Source organism: Triticum urartu, chromosome 7 (assembly GCF_003073215.2).
Source record: "Triticum urartu cultivar G1812 chromosome 7, Tu2.1, whole genome shotgun sequence".
In the NCBI taxonomy this organism is placed as follows: Eukaryota; Viridiplantae; Streptophyta; class Magnoliopsida; order Poales; family Poaceae; genus Triticum; species Triticum urartu.
The window spans coordinates 602000351-602018177 of NC_053028.1; the positions used below are offsets into that span (position 1 = coordinate 602000351).

The 17827-nt window shown below is 42.8% G+C and overlaps 2 protein-coding genes across 5 annotated transcripts; one reads left to right on the top strand and one right to left on the bottom strand.

The window, feature by feature from the left end:
- Positions 1 to 5175: 5175 nt before the first annotated feature.
- LOC125519880 (pentatricopeptide repeat-containing protein At4g13650-like) lies at positions 5176 to 14406 on the top strand. Of its 4 annotated transcripts, XM_048684657.1 has the most exons (5): positions 5176 to 7246; positions 9482 to 9561; positions 9834 to 9874; positions 12949 to 13152; positions 13902 to 14406. In XM_048684657.1, exon 1 carries the CDS (start codon positions 5199 to 5201, stop codon positions 7221 to 7223), a length of 2025 nt encoding a protein of 674 aa, XP_048540614.1. In that variant the 5' UTR covers positions 5176 to 5198; the 3' UTR covers positions 7224 to 7246; positions 9482 to 9561; positions 9834 to 9874; positions 12949 to 13152; positions 13902 to 14406. The 4 variants fall into 4 exon arrangements, with proteins under 4 accessions (XP_048540614.1, XP_048540613.1, XP_048540615.1 ...); XM_048684656.1 differs by lacking the exon at positions 9834 to 9874; XM_048684658.1 differs by lacking the exon at positions 9834 to 9874 and having other exon boundaries at positions 12954 to 13152.
- Positions 10956 to 16554, bottom strand: LOC125519881 (beta-carotene isomerase D27, chloroplastic). Its single transcript, XM_048684660.1, has 7 exons — positions 16003 to 16554; positions 14423 to 14562; positions 14173 to 14265; positions 13660 to 13721; positions 12985 to 13091; positions 11757 to 11846; positions 10956 to 11673 (listed from the first exon to the last, which is right to left on the bottom strand). The coding sequence occupies exons 1-7, from the start codon at positions 16541 to 16543 to the stop codon at positions 11639 to 11641; spliced, it is 1068 nt and encodes a 355-aa protein (XP_048540617.1). The 5' UTR covers positions 16544 to 16554; the 3' UTR covers positions 10956 to 11638.
- Positions 16555 to 17827: the final 1273 nt, after the last annotated feature.

The window sequence follows — 17827 nt, forward strand, 5'->3', positions numbered from 1 at the left end:
TCGAGTGGGTCTGAAAGTGGAAGAAAATTGCCCATTCACGCGCACAGAAAAAGATACTGACTGCACACATACCATAACTCTATCGATCCATGCTTCTGCAAATCCCAACTTGTTCATCATCGCACGTAGATAAGACCATTCCACCCTATCATATGCCTTGGCCATGTCCAACTTAACTGTCACATCACCAGATTTGCCCTTTTTCTTCTTGAGGTAGTGAATACACTCATAAGCCGTAAGAACATTGTCTGAAATCAATCGTCCTTGGACAAACGCTGTTTGTTCTTCCGCGATGATATGATGCAGTACTGGTCTTAGCCTCAAAGCAAGAACTTTTGAAGCTAGTTTATAGAGCACGTTACACAATGAGATTGGCCTGTACTGTGTAAGGTCTTGCGGATTTTTTATTTTTGGAATAAGGACCAAAACAGTAGAATTAACCACCTCCGGCATATCACCGCCTTCAAGAAAAGTACGCACAGCATTGCAAACAACATCTTTCAAAAGATGCCAATGGTGAATGTAAAAACCTGCTGTAAAACCATCTGGACCTGGGGACTTGTTTGGATGCATCATGAAAAGAGCTCTTTCAATCTCCTCGTTTGTGATAACAGAACACAGCTTTTCATTCATTTCTTGTGAAACTTTACACTGAACCAACTCTGTTGCTAGCTCCGGATGAGTCTCTTGCTGTGCCGTAAACAGATCTATGTAAAAATTCATAGCAATTGCTTCCAACTCGTGTTGCTCGGTCGCAACCGTACCATCTGGCTTCCGCAATGACTTAATTTTATTTGTACGTGATCTTTCTTTCATCTTAGCATGGAAGAACTCAGTGTTCCTATCACCTTCCTGCAGCCACAAAACCCTGGACCGTTGCTTCTTGAGAGCCTCCTCTCTGGCCAGCAACTCCGATATACGTTTGAGAAGGTCTCGTTCAGCTAGAGTTGGCCCAGTTCCTAAAGAGACTGCTCTTAGCCTTTCCAATTTTTCTCTCATCATTTTAAGTTGTTTCTCCACCGAACCAAACTCCTCCCGGCTCCATTTCTGCAGACTACGTCGCACACCATTCAGCGCATCATAAACGCCGGCCAGATCATTAGCTTGCGGATGCCATCCTTCTTCCACCACTTGTTCATACCTCTCGTGGCGAGTCCAGGCATTTTCGAAGCGAAACGGTTTGTTTCGTCCTTTATTTCGTAACCAAGCTGATCTATTAGTCGTTAATACAAGTGCGCAATGATCAGACACAGAGGTCTGAATGTGCCGCCCCGAAGTGTCATCAAATAGATCTAAAAACTTGTCATCAGCTAGTCCTCTATCTAGGCGAACTTTTACATTGTTTTGTCCTTGCTGTCGGTTATCCCATGTATATGGGAGACCAGAGAAGCCCAAATCAGTGAAGCGACAGTAATCAACAGTATCTCTAAATCCTTCCATCTTCCATTCTTCCCTGTCATTGCCTCCAAACTGTTCAGATGCATCAAGAATTTTATTAAAATCCCCCGCACACAGCCATGGGTGATCATATTCTCTTCGCATAAACTGTATTAATTCCCAACTATTCTTCCTCTTGGTTCTTGTTGGCTCCCCATAAAACCCAGTGAAACGCCATTCCTTTTCCCCTGTCTCTTCATTGCACACAAATACATCAATGTGCGAGTCACTGAAAGATTTCAACGAAACACTAGAATCATTATTCTAGTAAAGAACAAGACCAGCACTCAGCCCCCTTGCTTTAACACCGAAAGCATTGCTGAATCCCAAGCGATGCCTCAACTCCTGAGCTCTCTTATCTGAGACCTTAGTCTCCAAGAGAAAAACTAAGGCCGGGCGATGTAACCTAATCAGGTCACAGATTTCACGAACTATCTCCGGTTGCCCAATTCCGCGACAGTTCAGGCAGAGAATATTCATTGGTTCCGGCGGTCATCCTCAAGGGATGCCGCCGATCCTGCTGTACCATCGATCACAACAATACTCTGTATCCCCACACCACTACATCCTTGAGACAAAGAAAACTCTGTCACATTGTTCACTCTAGTTACTTCGATCAGAATTCTTGCCATAATTCTATTATCAGTATCCTGCCCACAACGAACAAAGAAGCATGTATTAATATTATTTGAGCTTTTCCAGAAACCCCATTTTGTATTCCGCTGGATCTTCTTCCATGTACTTGTTAACAAACTCCGAAACTGCACTTTAACTGTATGTTTAACAGACAACCAAAATCCTCCTGGATCTGGCTCCTCTTCCACCGGGACTCCATGAACAAAGCGATAACTGGATATGTTTGTATCCGAAAACATGCACGCACATATCCAATCCAGTTCTTTTGTATTGCAAAACATAAATTGTTGAATTCCCAGGTCAGCATTAGCACACAGTTGAAGAAGGCACTGCCCCTCTGAACCAACGCCAACCGCAGCATCATTCATCCCCAAATCCACTTGCACCTCTGCTGCTTTAGAATCAGACCCAGCCAGAGGCTTATTTCCATGACATCGCCCAGTAATATCAATCTCAGGAGCAGCTAGCTGAGCTCCATTTAGCACAAGTGTCGTCGTGCCAACCTGCAGGGGAAGAGGAATTTCCCGCGACGAGCACATCCCTCGTTCCGAAGACCCACCAGAATCCAGTAATGAACCCACCTTAATTCGCATCAACTCGAGACATCTTGACGGATCCCTCGACTTGCGAATGATCTGCATCGCCCTCGCCTTGAAACATTCCATCTCTGCCAAATCCACACCTAGGCGCCCTCCCGTCTTCCCGGGAAAAGCAGTAAGGCTCTCACCGGATAGCTTCATCGACAACATGCTCCAACCAGAAAAAGAAAGGGATGACCGAGGGGATTGAATAGAAAACCACTAGGAAGAAGAAATCATGATTATTGGGACAGAGTAGATGACTTAGAAGTAGGATTCGAAGACGAGACAGATAACAGAGGAAGGGAGACCAATACATGAGAAAGGGAAAGAGATAGAGGGGAAATCTAGAGGAAAACCAGATCAGAAGAGAAGATAGCTGAGGGGAGAAGGGATCAGGGGGAACCGGGAAGGGAAGCACGACATAGACGCCAGTCGCCGGCAAATCGCCCAAATCGCCACTAGGCACTGTAGCACCACCGCTTAGGAGGGATTCCGGCGTGCAGTCTGGTACTCTAACTTAGCCGAGCAAAGCAGAGGAAGTACTCTGCAGTGGTGGTCTTACTTAGCCGAGCAAAGCAGAAAAGGCAGAGAAACAAATGAATAGATAAGTAGTAACAAGTTGTCAGCTATGTAGTCTGGTTGCAAGTGTCTAGGAGTATTGCACTGACATGTTTTCCAGTAGTGCGAGTGAGATTCTGAATTTTATCACTAATTATTTTTAGAATCATACCATTAATGAGTGTAATTTATGATCACAATTGATCCATTAAGGCAAGGGATTTGTTTTATGCAATAGCATTGGATCTGATTTGTGCAAGCATCTGCCACTCGATCTCTTCCTATGATTTCATCTGATGCATGTGTCCCTCCTGTTAAAAATATTTCCATGAATAAAAGCAGGCACACGATCCCTCCAAGAAGATTGCTTTTGTGCTTGAACTATTCCAAGTTACTATTTTTTGTTTTGTCTGGTGAAGAACATACGTATGCTGCCCAGAGGAAAGTTTACAAAAAAAATTGCAGAAAAACTTTCAATCTATTCATCTTCAATCATGACAGTACAACAAATACCACAAATAGTAAAAATTACATCTAGATCCATATACCACCTAACGACAAAAAAATACAACTTAACAATGCATAATTTATTTGTCGCAACAGGAAGGGAGGAAAAAGAACGTGTCATGAACTCCTGATGCACACATCATGCTATATTGTTTGCCAATAGCTCAAAGTGTACTTGTTGTCTGAATTTTTCAACTGCTGCAAATTTTCTTCAATTCAATTGGTGCCAATATCGGATAAATTTCAAGTCACAATGCAGAGAAAATAAATACTTGACATGAATGACGTTTACTTCAATTAATTCACTTATCAATTTGCATACATTCACTGAATTAAAGGGAATTACAATGCTTGTTACATCAATTAATTCACACTGCAGAGGTCTATTCAAAATCAACTCAATTACAACAAAAAACATTGACAACATTCACATGCGTTGTAGGTTGTCCTCTTCCTCCATACCTTCAACATCATCTACAGCTTCTTGGCTTCCTCTCGAAGAGAAACCAAGAGTGTGCATTTTGACATGCTGGGAAATGGAAAGATTAGCTCTGTTTTGTACTCCCTTCGGTCCTTTTTACTTTGCATATTAAAATTCTCTAAAGTCAAACTTCATAAAGTTTGATCATATTTATATGAAAAAATATCAACATGTGCCATGCTAAAGCTATACAATATGAAATTTTAAGTCATGACACATCTATTGATATTGATTTCAGATTGTGAATGTTGGTACTTTTTTCTATAAAGTTGGTCAAATTTTACAAGGCTTGACTTCAGTCAAATCTTATATGCGAACTAAAAAGGACCGGAGGGAGTACATGTTTTTTCGATCCTGGGGTGATCGATTCTTTGTTTGCAACTTGTGTACTAATAAAGGGGTTGTATGTAAGTGCTTACCCTTCTCTTAGTATAGCTTGAAGAGTCAAGATGATGCAGACATCACACATCGAGACCGATCTTCAAGACGCTCCGCATTTAACGTGCGGCGAAAAAAAAAGAGTACACTATTGTTTTTTTTCAGTTTAATATGCTTCACCGAACCAAATGGAGCACGATTGTGCTCCGTCACGAAGCTTGTGCTTCACTGGAAAATATACTTTGCGCTCACGATGAATCATACCCTTGCCTCACCTGCCGGAGCACACATGTGTTTTGCGAAAAACACACATGTGCTCCACCGCGTAGCACATCTATGCTTCACTTTTTTTTTTCTTTACCCAGTTGCTTCCTTGGAATGACCATGTTTCCGACTGCCATGCCTTCACCGAAGCCCCAAAGTAAACTTTTGTTACCACATTTCCAACTCCCACGGCAGTACTTGTCTAAATATTCCCCTTATTACACTAGAAACATGTATACAAGTATTCTCCTGGAAGAAATATGATCTTCTCAATAAATTAAAATATTAAGAAAGAAAGTATAAGCATTCCCCTGACACTAAGAAAGTATTCCCCCTGCTTTCTTTCCTGTCAAGACATGCCCGTCGCGACTTACCATTACCAAGCGCTCAAAGAGGCCCTCGCCGCTTCCATCTCCACCGCCGGCGACGTGCGCCGCCCCCACGCCCTCGCCGTAGTGTCGGGTCTCGCCGGCAACGGCTACGTCGTCTCCCTCCTCGTATCTCGCTACTTCCGCCTCGGCGCCGCCAATGCCGCGCGCAGGGCGTTCGACGCTGTTCCCCGGCCCCGGGCAGCATCGCTCCCCGTCTCGGCGCCGCCGCCTAAGCCCCTCCTCTACAACGCCATGATCCGCGGGTACCTCGCTCTCGGCCTCCCCCGCCTGGCGGTCGGTGTCTTCCGAGAGATGGCGTGCCCGCCCGACCGCCACACGTACCACCTCGCCGTGATGGCGTGCGCTCGCGCGTCGGAGTTTGAGCTCGGCCGGCGTATCGGGAGCGAAACGTGCTCCAGAGGGCTTTCGACCGACCTCCTGGTCGGGACGGCGCTGGTCGTAATGCATTCTGAAGCAGGTGACATGGAGGCCGCTCTCAACGTGTTTGATGAAATGCCGCACCGCGATGATGTGGTGTGGAATGCCCTCATTGCTGGCTATGCCCGTGCGAATTGCATGGGAGAGGCTCTCAGGTTATTTGTAAGGATGAGGATGGTGGATGGAATGTCTCCGACTGAGGCGACACTGGTGAGCTTGGTTTCCGGGTTTGCAAGCTATGGTTCTTGGAAGGTCTGCTATATGATGCATGCTGCTGTGATTAGGTCTGGTTTCCACCTTAACGTCTGTGTTTGCAACTCTCTCCTGGAGCTTTATCTTTACTCCGGCTGTTTGAGGGAGGCTGTGATGTTGTTTCGTCAGATGGAGGAGAAAGATTCCATCACTTGGAGTACGATGATTGGTGGGCTTGTTCGGAATGGACGACCCAATTCTGCTCTTAACCTCTTCCACTGGATGCTGTCAAATTCGACTGTGTCGGCCACTAGGTCCATCTTGCTTAATGTCATTGCGGCCTGCGCTGAGCTGGGGCAGTGGGAACAAGGAAGATGGATTGAACAAAGCTATGTGCTGGCTGATTCTAGTGAATTCAATAGAGATCCATCTTTGGTAACTGCACTGATATATATGTATGCAAGGTGTGGACAGTTAGATTCTTCAATTGCTCTTCTACATGGAGTTGCAGCAATGAGAGATGACATAGTTGCATGGAATGCCATGATCAAAGGCTGTGGAGTTATTGGGGAAGTGGGAAAGGCAATAGGATTTGCAGTGGAAATGCAAAGGGTAGGCATTGATCCAGATGCTGTCACATTCTTGGAGATCCTACCTATGATTTCTTCGATTCCATCACTGAAGAAGGGGATGGAAGCACATGGTCAGATCGTTAAAAGAGGTTTCCAGAGTGAAAGGGCAATTGCTAATTCACTCATCACCATGTATGGTCGATGCGGGGATCTTAGACATTCATTTGACACCTTTAGTGGGATTGTGGACAAGGATGTAATCTCTTGGACTTCTATGATTCAGGTATATGCCTGGAATGGACATGCTGCTGAAGTTGTCCAGCTTTTTGAGTTGATGAAGAAAGCAGAAGTGAAACCGAATCGCTACACCTTTCTTGCCGTGCTGTCTGCATGTAGGAACACAGGTCTTGTTGAAGAGGGAATGGACTTGCTCAAGTTCATGGAAGAGCAATATGGTCTTGAGCCGGATGTTGAGCATATTTCATGTGTTGTTGATATGCTCTGTCGTACTGGACGCTTGGCTGATGCATATGACCTGATAAAAAGTACTATTTCTGAACGTGTAGACAATCATATATTATGGGGGATATTGCTAAGTGCTTCCCGTTTATCTGGGAATTTGGTGATTGGAGAAGCAGCTGCCAGACATCTCTTGTCCCTAGATCCAGAAAATCGGGCCAACTATAAAATGCTTGCTGATATTTATGTCTCGCTTGGGAGAAGGGATAGTGCTGATAATATCCTTAGACTATCATTGTCAAGAGGGCTAGACTCGAAACCAGGCTGCAGCTGGACTGAAGGTGGCTAAATGTTGCAAATACATGCTGGATGGTATGACTCAAATATGGTTAAATCGTCCTCTTTTCTCACCTCTGTTTATATTTCATCTATCATGTTCTCAGTTCTAAAGCAGGCTCTGATATTATTGTCTAGATGTATAATATTCTTACCATTCAATGGTAACGTTTCATAGTTCTTTTAGCATAACCAATACTCAAGTCATCCAACTTACAGCTCTTTGCCTTGTTGAGTTTTACTTTCGTGTTCAAACCACCGACCATAAGCACAGTTATTTGTACACGTGGAAAATACTACTGACATGACACCAGTTAGGCCATGCACCTTTGCTTCAACACTCTGGAACTGCTATTTGAGCATGAGATTTTCAATTATATTTTAATTACAATTCACAAATGCATCCACTGATAGAACTATAAGTTGTGAACCCAACAAAACCTTGGAGTGTGACCATAAGATTAACCCTTCCTTTTCAATGAAATGCAACGCAAACGTTTTTGCATTTTCTCGAAAAGCATCAAATGCATGACTAAACCATGTGTTGAGTGTTAATAGTTAGTCCAGGTGTGATATTTTGAAGATACTCAGTGTGAAAAGTGGTTTGAAGGACAAAAACTCAAGGGGGGGATTGGTCGTAATGCTAAAATCTCAAGATATAATATTTTCAATACTAGGTAAATACCTATGCGTTGCTATGGATGAATCAAGTTAGACGACCCAACATATTGCTTTTATTCCAACTTTGGTGGCAAGCATGACCACCATCTCAGACGTTTGCAATAGATTAACGGCTCACAGCAGAAAGGAGCCAGAAGGTGATTAACTGCCACCACTGATTGACGTCTTTATAGGAGTAGTGATTTATGTGATTTATGAGGGGATTATTGTTTATTTGCACTTTGGCATTTCCTGTTCTATTTTTATTTCTCAAGTAACTGGAATGCACGAAGGACAGGCCTGGCGCAGTGGTGAAGTACTCCCCACTTGTGCCAAGAGGTCCTGGTTCCGACACGGCCTCTCTGCATTGCATTGTGCAGGGGTAAGGCTTGCCTCGTATAATCCTTCCCCAGACCCCCCTGGTGTGGGAGCTATTAGCACTGGGTCTGTCCTTTAAAGTAACTGGAATGCACACGTCTCTATGTGAGTTGCTAGATGTTCTATCTTAGTCCCTTCGGTAGGAAATTTTGTGCAGCTACCTCTGTGAATGAAAGATTGGTATTAGCATTCTATTTCACAATCCTTCAGTGCTATTGAAAAGGAATTTAGAAATGGAACTATATGGAGTTCTGGAGCTTATGCCTTTTGGGCTCATGGCATTCTTTTAAGTTGCAGACATATTGTATCATGATATCAAATTCAATTTAGAATCTCTTAGCTGGATACCATGAAAAGATGAACTATTGGGTTTCTGTCCTTTCATGTCTCTTAAATTGCAACTGCTTATTACCTCCATTCCAAATTAGTTGTCTTAGATTTGTCTAGATACGGATGTACCTAACACTAAAATGTGTCTTACTCTAGATACATCTGTATCTAGACAAATCTAAGATTACTAATTCGGGACGGAGGGAGTAGTGACCATATGTCCGTATCTGCATGTCGAGAACAGACTTTGAGATATGATTTTATCCCCTCATTAAACTTAAATCTCAATTTTTTTTGGAGATTTATCTTTTGTGGACTATTTAAATTAGGAAACCGGGGACCTTTTTTAATGCTAACATTTTTTATTTGCATCTCTAGTGACATTCAATATTAATAAATAGAAACATGAGTGTACATCTCTTAATGTTAAATTTCTATGTGCACCATTTGCGGTACTAGTACTACTGTAACCATACAAGTTTATATGCTTCTGAAGGAAAATAAGTGTCAGGGAAAGAGATAATGTTTTTCATTTGGTAGTTATTATAAAAAATACATATTATTGTGTGGCACATTCAGTGAGGGATCAGGAACTGTTCTGAGTAGTGTCAGTTTCAACGCCAATAGAATTATCAAAGCAAGCCACAGAAATAACTCAGCAGCCAAAACATGGTAATAGTGCTTGCCATGTCGGTAGTGCTGAATGATGATTATCCTTGTCTTGACTTTGTTGTGTTGTATGAATTTTTTATGTGAATATATTCTGTAAGTGCACTAGGTCCCAGAAAGTGGCATCTTCAGGCTGGTAGATCCTAACTATTCTTTTCTGTAATAATGTTGAAGCTGTGATACTTTTTACTTTTTTGGTCAAGTCAGTCATGATTTATTTACCAATGTTTCCAGAATCAGGATGTGGAAACCCTTTTTCCTTTTTCTCGGACCAAGAACAACTTCTCTGGAGATATGCCCCACAATCTAGCAAGGTGCTGAACTATTTTCCCTCCTTTCTGAGACACTTATTTCCCTTAATAGATATTAGAGTTTGTAAGTGTGATCCAGTTTTTGGCTGATTGTTTTACAAAATACCAGAAGATACTTAGACGTATGAGATTGATGTATTAATTAAATATACAGTTTTGCTAGAACTCATCTAGATGAGATTTAATTTGGTCTCATTCACCTTTTATAGCCATTGGATGTGGTGCTATAAGATGCGTGTGTGCTGACGTGGGTTGTATCCGTTCTTGTTTTCCAGGTGAATGAGACCAAATTACGTCTCCTCTAGATGAGTTCTAGGTACTCCCTTAGATATATGCCACTGCCAACTTCGTATATTCAGAAAATGTTGTGCACTTTCTGCCAAGTAGACGTAATATCCTGTTCTAGTACTACTTCCGTCTGGGTTTATTAGTCACCATTGTATTTTGGGTCATACTTTGACCGTATATTTGACCAGCAAAATATAAGTGATATGTCATTAAAGTTATATTGTTAGTTCATATTTGAAAGTACTTTCCAATGATACTATTTTTGCATAATACTCCCTCCGTTCCTAAATGTAGGTCTTTTTAGAGATTTTAATATGGACTGCATATGGATGTATATAGACGCTGTTTAGAGTGTAGATTCACTCATTTTGCTCCGTATGTAGTTCATATTAGAATCTCTAAAAAGACTTATATTTAGGAATGGAGGGAGTATAACTTATATTTCACCAAGGGGACTAATAAACCCGGACGGAGGTAGTATGTAATTAACTGGTAAAAGATCTTATGTGATTGCATAATGTACTGTCAGAAGCTCTGGGCTAAAATGTATCACAATAAGTGCAAAGTGATGCCCTCATGTTATTTTTTGCCTCTAGCTACACTCTGTGCAGGTGTGATCTGAGCCTGTGTATGAGTGAGTGAACAGTGTAAAAAACGTAATTAACTCCAGACTACTGACAGAAACAAGAAATTTCTGAATAATAACGGAGTTGTATCAAGTAAGATAGATAACCTTCACATCCCCGAAATAAAGCTTGCTTTCCGCGTTGCCCTTCTTTTTGTGTTGGTGCACATTTGCTATACCTTAGAATGGTGTGTGTGTGTGTGTGTGTGTGTGCACAAGAGGGTAGTTGGAGAGCTCGTCCTCAATCGATCGTGTGACTAGGCTCTTCCATCGCCGTAACGCAGGGCTCTGAGTCCTGCAAGGTTTGGGCGCACTTCTCTATTTATTTCTTGTTCTTGCTGGACCTAAATGTATGAGGTCCTGTCTTCACATAAAGCCTCTAACAAATTCGATTATGTAAGAGATAAGATATGCTGCTCTTCAAAACAGAGATCAAATAATATATGAAACTAAAAGATAAAGCCAATAACCTATTAACCTTAGCTGAGAATTGTAATAGATTCCTATTAAGATGGCTTGAAATTTTACAAGGTTGTGAACAAGAGACTTTGTGCCAGATAGACGAGATAAGCTAGTAAACTACAAGAAACTAAAGAAACAGCAAAATGGAGTAGTATTATGAAGGCCTTCATGTTGAAACTTGCGCTTTCAGTGATGCACACAACTCCCTCAATCATTTTGCTCTTGCCATCTACCAAATTGTAGCCTTGTCCTGGATTGTCTCGTCTTGGATTGCTTTGCCAGAGCTCAGATGATTACACTCGTTTAACCTTCACAGTCCGAGCAGACTTTGTCTTGTTCTTACAAAGATTGAACCAACGATCTGAACTAATTTCTTCTGTTACTGGTCCGTACTTGATGTGGACGCACATCAATGGTAACCAGGTAAGTGTTTACCGAACAGCTATACGCATCCTATAAGTATACAACATGATCCACCAAGTGATGTTAGTATGTTACATATTTCTTGCTCTGAGTGATATGATGATTTCCGCTGCTCTTCATTTCATCTTAGACCACTCTGGGTAACAATTTGACGTAATAGTTGAATGTATTAAAAATGCCTTCTGCAAGTTTCTCAAGAAAAATACAACTATGGAGCTGTGGGCATTTCACTGATATTTCATGAGTGTTTAATCATTAATGATTTCTATCTGATCAAGTATGCTAGCAACTCACACCATAGTCCTGCTTCGCGATACCTGCATAAAAGTCAAAAAGCATAAGAACTTAAAGAAGAATATTTGTTGAGTATGTTGAATGTCTCATTTGGGGACTTCCATACATTTTGTGCTGAAGCAGGGCTGCTTCAGTGCTGGGTCATCTTCAGGAGGTTGCTGTCCAAAGATCATCTCGCAGCTCATGTCTTCAAAATCTGAATAGCAACAATATGATTGACATAAGTACGTAATATTCTATTTCCTCTTAATTAACTAGTAACGTCCTTAAAGGCTTGTTTGAACTTATTCCAAATAAAAGAAAGTAGATAAAGAAAGAATAGATTATTTGGTTTTGTGGGCATCAGACATGGAGTTGGAAGCGCTCCATTGTAATATACAGGAGTGAAGCCCCAAGGGGTAAGACAATTAGCACTTTTGTAGTGGCAGTAAGCAACATTCACTGGCTGCCCCTGGAGCTATGTACTTTAAAGCACAAAAGGAGAATCATGCCTTGCATATCCCAACTCAAGTTGATCCTAGTTGGGTGGACTGCCGTCGTAAAATATCAACATCGTATGACCTAGAAATAATGATTGTTGCAGCTGAAATATACAGCGAATCACCCTGGAAGAACCAACACTCGCAAGTGCTTCTCATAAGTGAGACTGAACCATATTGCTCTGATATTTGAAACATGATGGCCCTGCACTTTAAAGCGAAGGTGCCTATACTGTGTTTGTCTAGTCCTGGGTTGTGGAACAGTTGGAATAGACAGTACAACTTGTCTGCCAGCCCCCCTTCCTCTAGCCCTATTTCTGTCCAACACTTGCAATTAATGTGTGACCTGCAAACACGTTGGTCCCACTCCAACCCTCTTTGTTCCTCAAATGGTGGCCTGTGGTTCCCATAACCAAAAAAAGGTAAAGAACCTAGGTATAGATGGCAAGGTCTTATAAGTATCGAGTTCTGTATTATTCATATGAGAATCTTGATATCACGGATGCTTTGAGTTAACATTTCCCTTCAAGGGCTAGTCTAAACATTTGGGTGGCTAGGGACCTATTATAGCACTACTTAAAGTGGAAAGATGTCATTCTAAGTTCACTGAAGTCAACATTAGTAGTATACTGTTACACTTGCATTATAATTTGGTCACTGACCAGGGTAGTTCAGATACACTTTCAGGTTTCAATATCTTAAGTGATAATCCATTAATCTCTTGCTCAGAGGGCCGGAATATTAATTTTATCATTTCACTTGTATTCGAACCGATTATATTTCAGTTGTTGCGTACCCACTAATATACTCACTATTCAGGATAGCCTATCGTGGATCAGAGCAAAGGAAGCTTACTGGGTGACATGTACACAGAAACTCCGAGCGAATCTTGCATAAACTTCTGGGATGGGATCTTGCAAAGGTTGGTGCACATACCGACACAGTTGGTGCTTTCCAGAAACCTGTCGCCGAGTAAGATAACAAATTAAGACAGATAAGCACCACTTACGTCAAGATTTGTTGGTATGTCTGCACTCTGCACCTTAGTAAATATTTTCCTTATGTCGGTGTTAATTGGGATAGTGTCTCAAGCATGGGTAGTATTGGTATGTTGCATTGGCCTCTTACTTTTCATTTCTTATTTTCAGAAGATATTTTTCATCTATTCGCATAGGCAGTTTGTGGAGTGTGAGTAGGAACATCAGTCTGCCACAATTGCGACATGGACAGTACAAGTGGCATGTCAGCCTTAGTACTTTCTTGCCTTTTCTTTCAAGTGGATTTACTTATAAGATGGACATACTGCAATAAATTCATTCAATCAATGGGTGAAGAATCATGCACTGTTTATATCAAAATAAGTTAATTGTTTTTGCACCTATGAATGCTTAGAGCAACCGTTTGGACCAATATATTTGGGACACCTTATATTCAACCTAGTTTAACTCATTCCACAATTTGTTTTCTTGCATTTATTTTCCTTAGCATTAGCTGTTCAGCGGAACAGTTCCTCGGTTATGATTGAGTTACCTGCATTTGGGGATGTACACCACATTCTTCTCTCTCGTTCCATCGACCTCAGATTCCCTGACCTTGTTCAATGACATAATAATGATCACTCAGAAAACTTATCCAAAGTGGGGAGTGTATTCCATGTGGGACTGCATTAAAGAAATATTAATATATGTACTATAAATGTCTTGTATATTCCTACCACTTTTGCAATATTTATCAACTTGGCATGTGGCTTTATATCGGTTCATTTTGGGCAGGGCTCACCAGAAGCACTAGCATGGAGTCTTTCTTTGAATGATGATGCCCTCATTGAGGGCAGGCTACTTATATTATGAACTGATATTACATATTTACTACTCCCTCCGTCCCAAAATTCTTGTCATAGATTTGTCTAGATACGGATGTATCAAGTCACGTTTTAGTATTAGATACATCTGTATCTAGACAAATCTAAGACAAGAATTTTGGGACGGAGGGAGTACATGGAGCAAGAACATGTCATCGAGAGAAAATCTGTTGATATAGTACCTCACATGGTCCAACCAGCCAAGGGAAGAATATGGTGGTGAAGGCAGCAAAGTACTCCCTGGAAAATTTTGAAGGTGGCATCATCACCTTTATCTGCCCAAACAGAGTTCTGTCAAACTAAATACAGGTAAAAAGTAGAGGCATTTTTTTTGTAATTTTGTTTTTATTTAGAAAAACACTGGTGGGATGACATAGCCTGCTGAATACGGTTATAAAGTTAATTATGCATGGGGCTGGGGCGTGTACTTGCCATTGTGACGATGTAGCTTGGCATTGCTCGTTCGAGAGCGCCGGCCACAATCTCGCACTGCGTGTCGAGCCTGAAGATTCTGGAGATTGCCACAGCGGCCTCTATTAATCCTTGGTAGCCATGTTTTCCGTTCTTTATCCCTGTCATACATGCATGATATGTTCAGGCCAGACAGCAAGTGTTGACCATCCTTAATTTGCACCACATCTAAATAAACTGTATTACTGTAGAAAACTATAGTGCACAACAGCAGACTAACACCAACGCTTTACTCTAGTCTAGAGGGGGAAAAAATATAAAAATCAAACAGGGGTACGTCATAGATACGGGATGTAATTCGGGTCGAAAAATCTGATCAGTGCCAGAAGGAATTTACAGCTGCCACATAGTAGACACACTAACTAAGTGGCTAACTCCCAGAGGCTACATGATGTTTGACTTCTCCATTACCACTAGGTAGTATCGTGTGAAGAAGAAGAAGAACAAAAAGGACAGGCTCACCACTGAAAGATTCCTAGAGTGTGCGCCTCACATTCTTATTGTTATACGATCGGCAAGTTATGGCCACTCGTAGTTGCCTGGCTATATATGCTGATACGCACTTGCGCTTGTTTTGCAAGTATATATGCTACTGGCTCGATCGCGTAGCTAAGCTCTTCAACATATTATGAAATTGGTTTGATCGTCTAATATTTTTCCTTTTATCCTGTCATCACTAATCTCGAGTGAATTTTCTTCTCTCACATTATATATACATGCATGTGGTGATGTGGGGCCTAAGTCCTACCCAGCCGGGCGACATAAACGGAGATGCATAATACTACCACATATGGCTTCTTGGCCAAAAAACGAAGCTATTCCGTTAATATTTATATATATGATCGTACATATACAGATATACATACCGCAATGGTAGAAAATTTGCCGTGCCACGTACGGACGAAAGCACCAAGCCAAGCATGGCATTACGTGATCAACGTTGATTAATCATTAACTATTGGCTAACTAAGTTAAATTAATCGGCCTATGCTGACAAAAATGGACCATAGTAGCATACGTCAGGAGGCAAGGCCATCAGCTAACGACGAAAAGAAGCATCTGGGAAATGCCCATTTTATTCTTGTGAAGCATCTAACCTCAAATTACTCATTATTAATTCGACATTTTTTTACGATCATTTTTTTTCCCAACTTAACCACGAACTTTTCTTTTGTCGACCTAGCGACTTTTATATACTCCCTAGATCCGACCACCTCCCATCTGAAAAAGAAAAAGACCTTCCACAAATACGTGTGGCCGCGTGGGACACAAATGTCTGAGCCACACGGGCGGCCATCTTCCTAGTCGAGGCAAAGATCGTGAGGGCGAGCCAAGAAAGAAGAAACCGTGGCGGCTTTGGTTATCATCAGAATAGGGCTCCGTTACCATTAATGAAAGCTAAAAGTAACACTGGTTTATTCGCTATAATGAAACTATGTCTCTTCACATGCAGCAGAAACTCACATGGGTAGGGTAAAACGACATGAAGGATGGATCATTCCATTCCCAAAGCTGGCAAATATGTGTATACGAGCACGAACCAGAAGCTTCTTGAAGTTTCCGGGAGAGGTAGCCGATGGCCAGGTTGTCGAACCAGGTGTCGTGGTACACCGTCTTCGTCGTCGTCGTGGCCGCGGCCGTCTCTCTCACCGGCCTTGTTGGCGCCGGCGCCGGGACCCGAGCTAGCGTCGCCTCTTGTGGCCTCGCCATGACCCCTCGCACCGTGGAGCTCCGCTTGATCCTCCTCACGTAGCTCCTCTTCATCGCGGAGCTTCCACCCACGCAAGGCGGTGCTCTGGCCGTGAGGCCACTGTGGCTGTGAGGGAGGAGCACAAGTGCGGTGGCCTCCATGTTTATGGCCTGTCTAGCTATGAGTGTGTGTGTGAGAGAGAGAGAGAGAGGGAGGGGGAGGGTTATATTTGTAGAGTGGGAGAAGAGGAAGAGTCGAAGGAGTATTTGTAGGATGTTAATCACTAGGTTTATGATTTGACTTGTATGGGGGGAGACGAGGAGGAAAAGCCCAAACGGCAGGGAGGGGGGCATCTTGGTGTGGAGGGACGATGGAATCAAGGCTAACATCATGTTCCACGAGTCGAGATCCTCACCTCGGAATGGACAAGAGCGAGCTGTGTCAATTTCTAATGGGCTTTGCCTATTGATGCTCCCTCCTTTAGTTGGACCAGGCGAAAAGATCCATGGACATGAGGGGTTTTTTTTTTTTGAGATGCCATAGACAAGAGAATTGATAACACTTTCCCGGGCACTTGCTCGTTTCCACGGCGACATGTGGCTGCACTTCCGTGTATGCTGGTGTTTAAATTGGTGCACCAACTTGGACCCCGGACCGACCAATTCTAACATTTCGTATATGCAGGTTTTCTTCTTCTTTTTTCAAAAGGGCCAAAAAAAAGTACCACAGGTGCTTACACACCCATACAGAAAAATGAAATTACATTCAAATCCTTGAGAGTGTCGAAGTCTTCTTCCGCCTGCATCCGCCGGCGGCGCGCTGTGCGCATAGCTCGATGTTGCCACCAGACCTCGCCCTCAGCAGAGAAAATTTGTTTGAACCCGGGAGCTCGTAGAAGCGGCGGCCGGAAAGACGCCATCGACTGCGATCTACAAAGCAAATAGCCGCCACGGAGAAGAATACACCAATAAGGGCGTGTAGAAACTTTGAAGGCCATAAAAGCCAGCCGAATCCAGATGGATCCACTGAAAATCAAATCATCCAAATCTCGAAAGACCCGCTAGAAACACGACTCCACACGCCCTCCGCCGGCGATGAGCACACCAACGGGGCAGATGGAAAGGGCGGGGAGAACATTATTCCTACACTGTAGCAACGCCATCTTCTCGCTTCCCCAAACGAAACACGACACCCATGCCGCTGCACGCCAGGTCTGAGATTGATGTCGAGCTCGCCGTCCAGGACCATGCACCGAACTCCTCTTCTCCGATGCCTAGCCAGGCCAGACCTTCGCTGAAGATCGCTACGCTGGAACACCAATGCCGTCGTCGAACATTGCCTGCTGGAGACTGCAACTCGGTCACACATCCCCGTTGCCAACCCACAGCAGGCCACCGAACCCTCCATATCAGGCTTCCACGATCAGCAGCCTCCCTGCCACCGCAAGCGGTGCACCCTTGCAGCGGTGAAAGGGGAAGGAAATGGAGTGGCGGCTAGGGTTAATCTGCATCGAAGATAGTCTCTAAAAACTTCACCCCAATATTTGCCAAACATTAGTTCATTTTTTCTTAGATATTTGGAGCGACCAGTTGAGAAGAAAAGTAGTGACTGCAGTCAACGTATAAGTGACAATACAGCCTAAGAGCATCTACAAACAGACTTAGCAAATCTGGCCT

Excerpts from the sequence above, each read along its gene's own strand:
- LOC125519880 (XM_048684657.1), top strand. The coding sequence starts at position 5,199 with ATGCCCGTCGCGACTTACCATTACCAAGCGCTCAAAGAGGCCCTCGCC.
- LOC125519881 (XM_048684660.1), bottom strand. The coding sequence starts at position 16,543 with ATGATGTTAGCCTTGATTCCATCGTCCCTCCACACCAAGATGCCCCCC. Across the intron at positions 13,092-13,659 it reads GTGTACATCCCCAAATGCAG|GTTTCTGGAAAGCACCAACT; the intron begins GTAACTCAATCA and ends ACTCGGCGACAG. Across the intron at positions 11,847-12,984 it reads TTCTGTGTACATGTCACCCA|ATTTTGAAGACATGAGCTGC; the intron begins GTAAGCTTCCTT and ends GTTGCTATTCAG.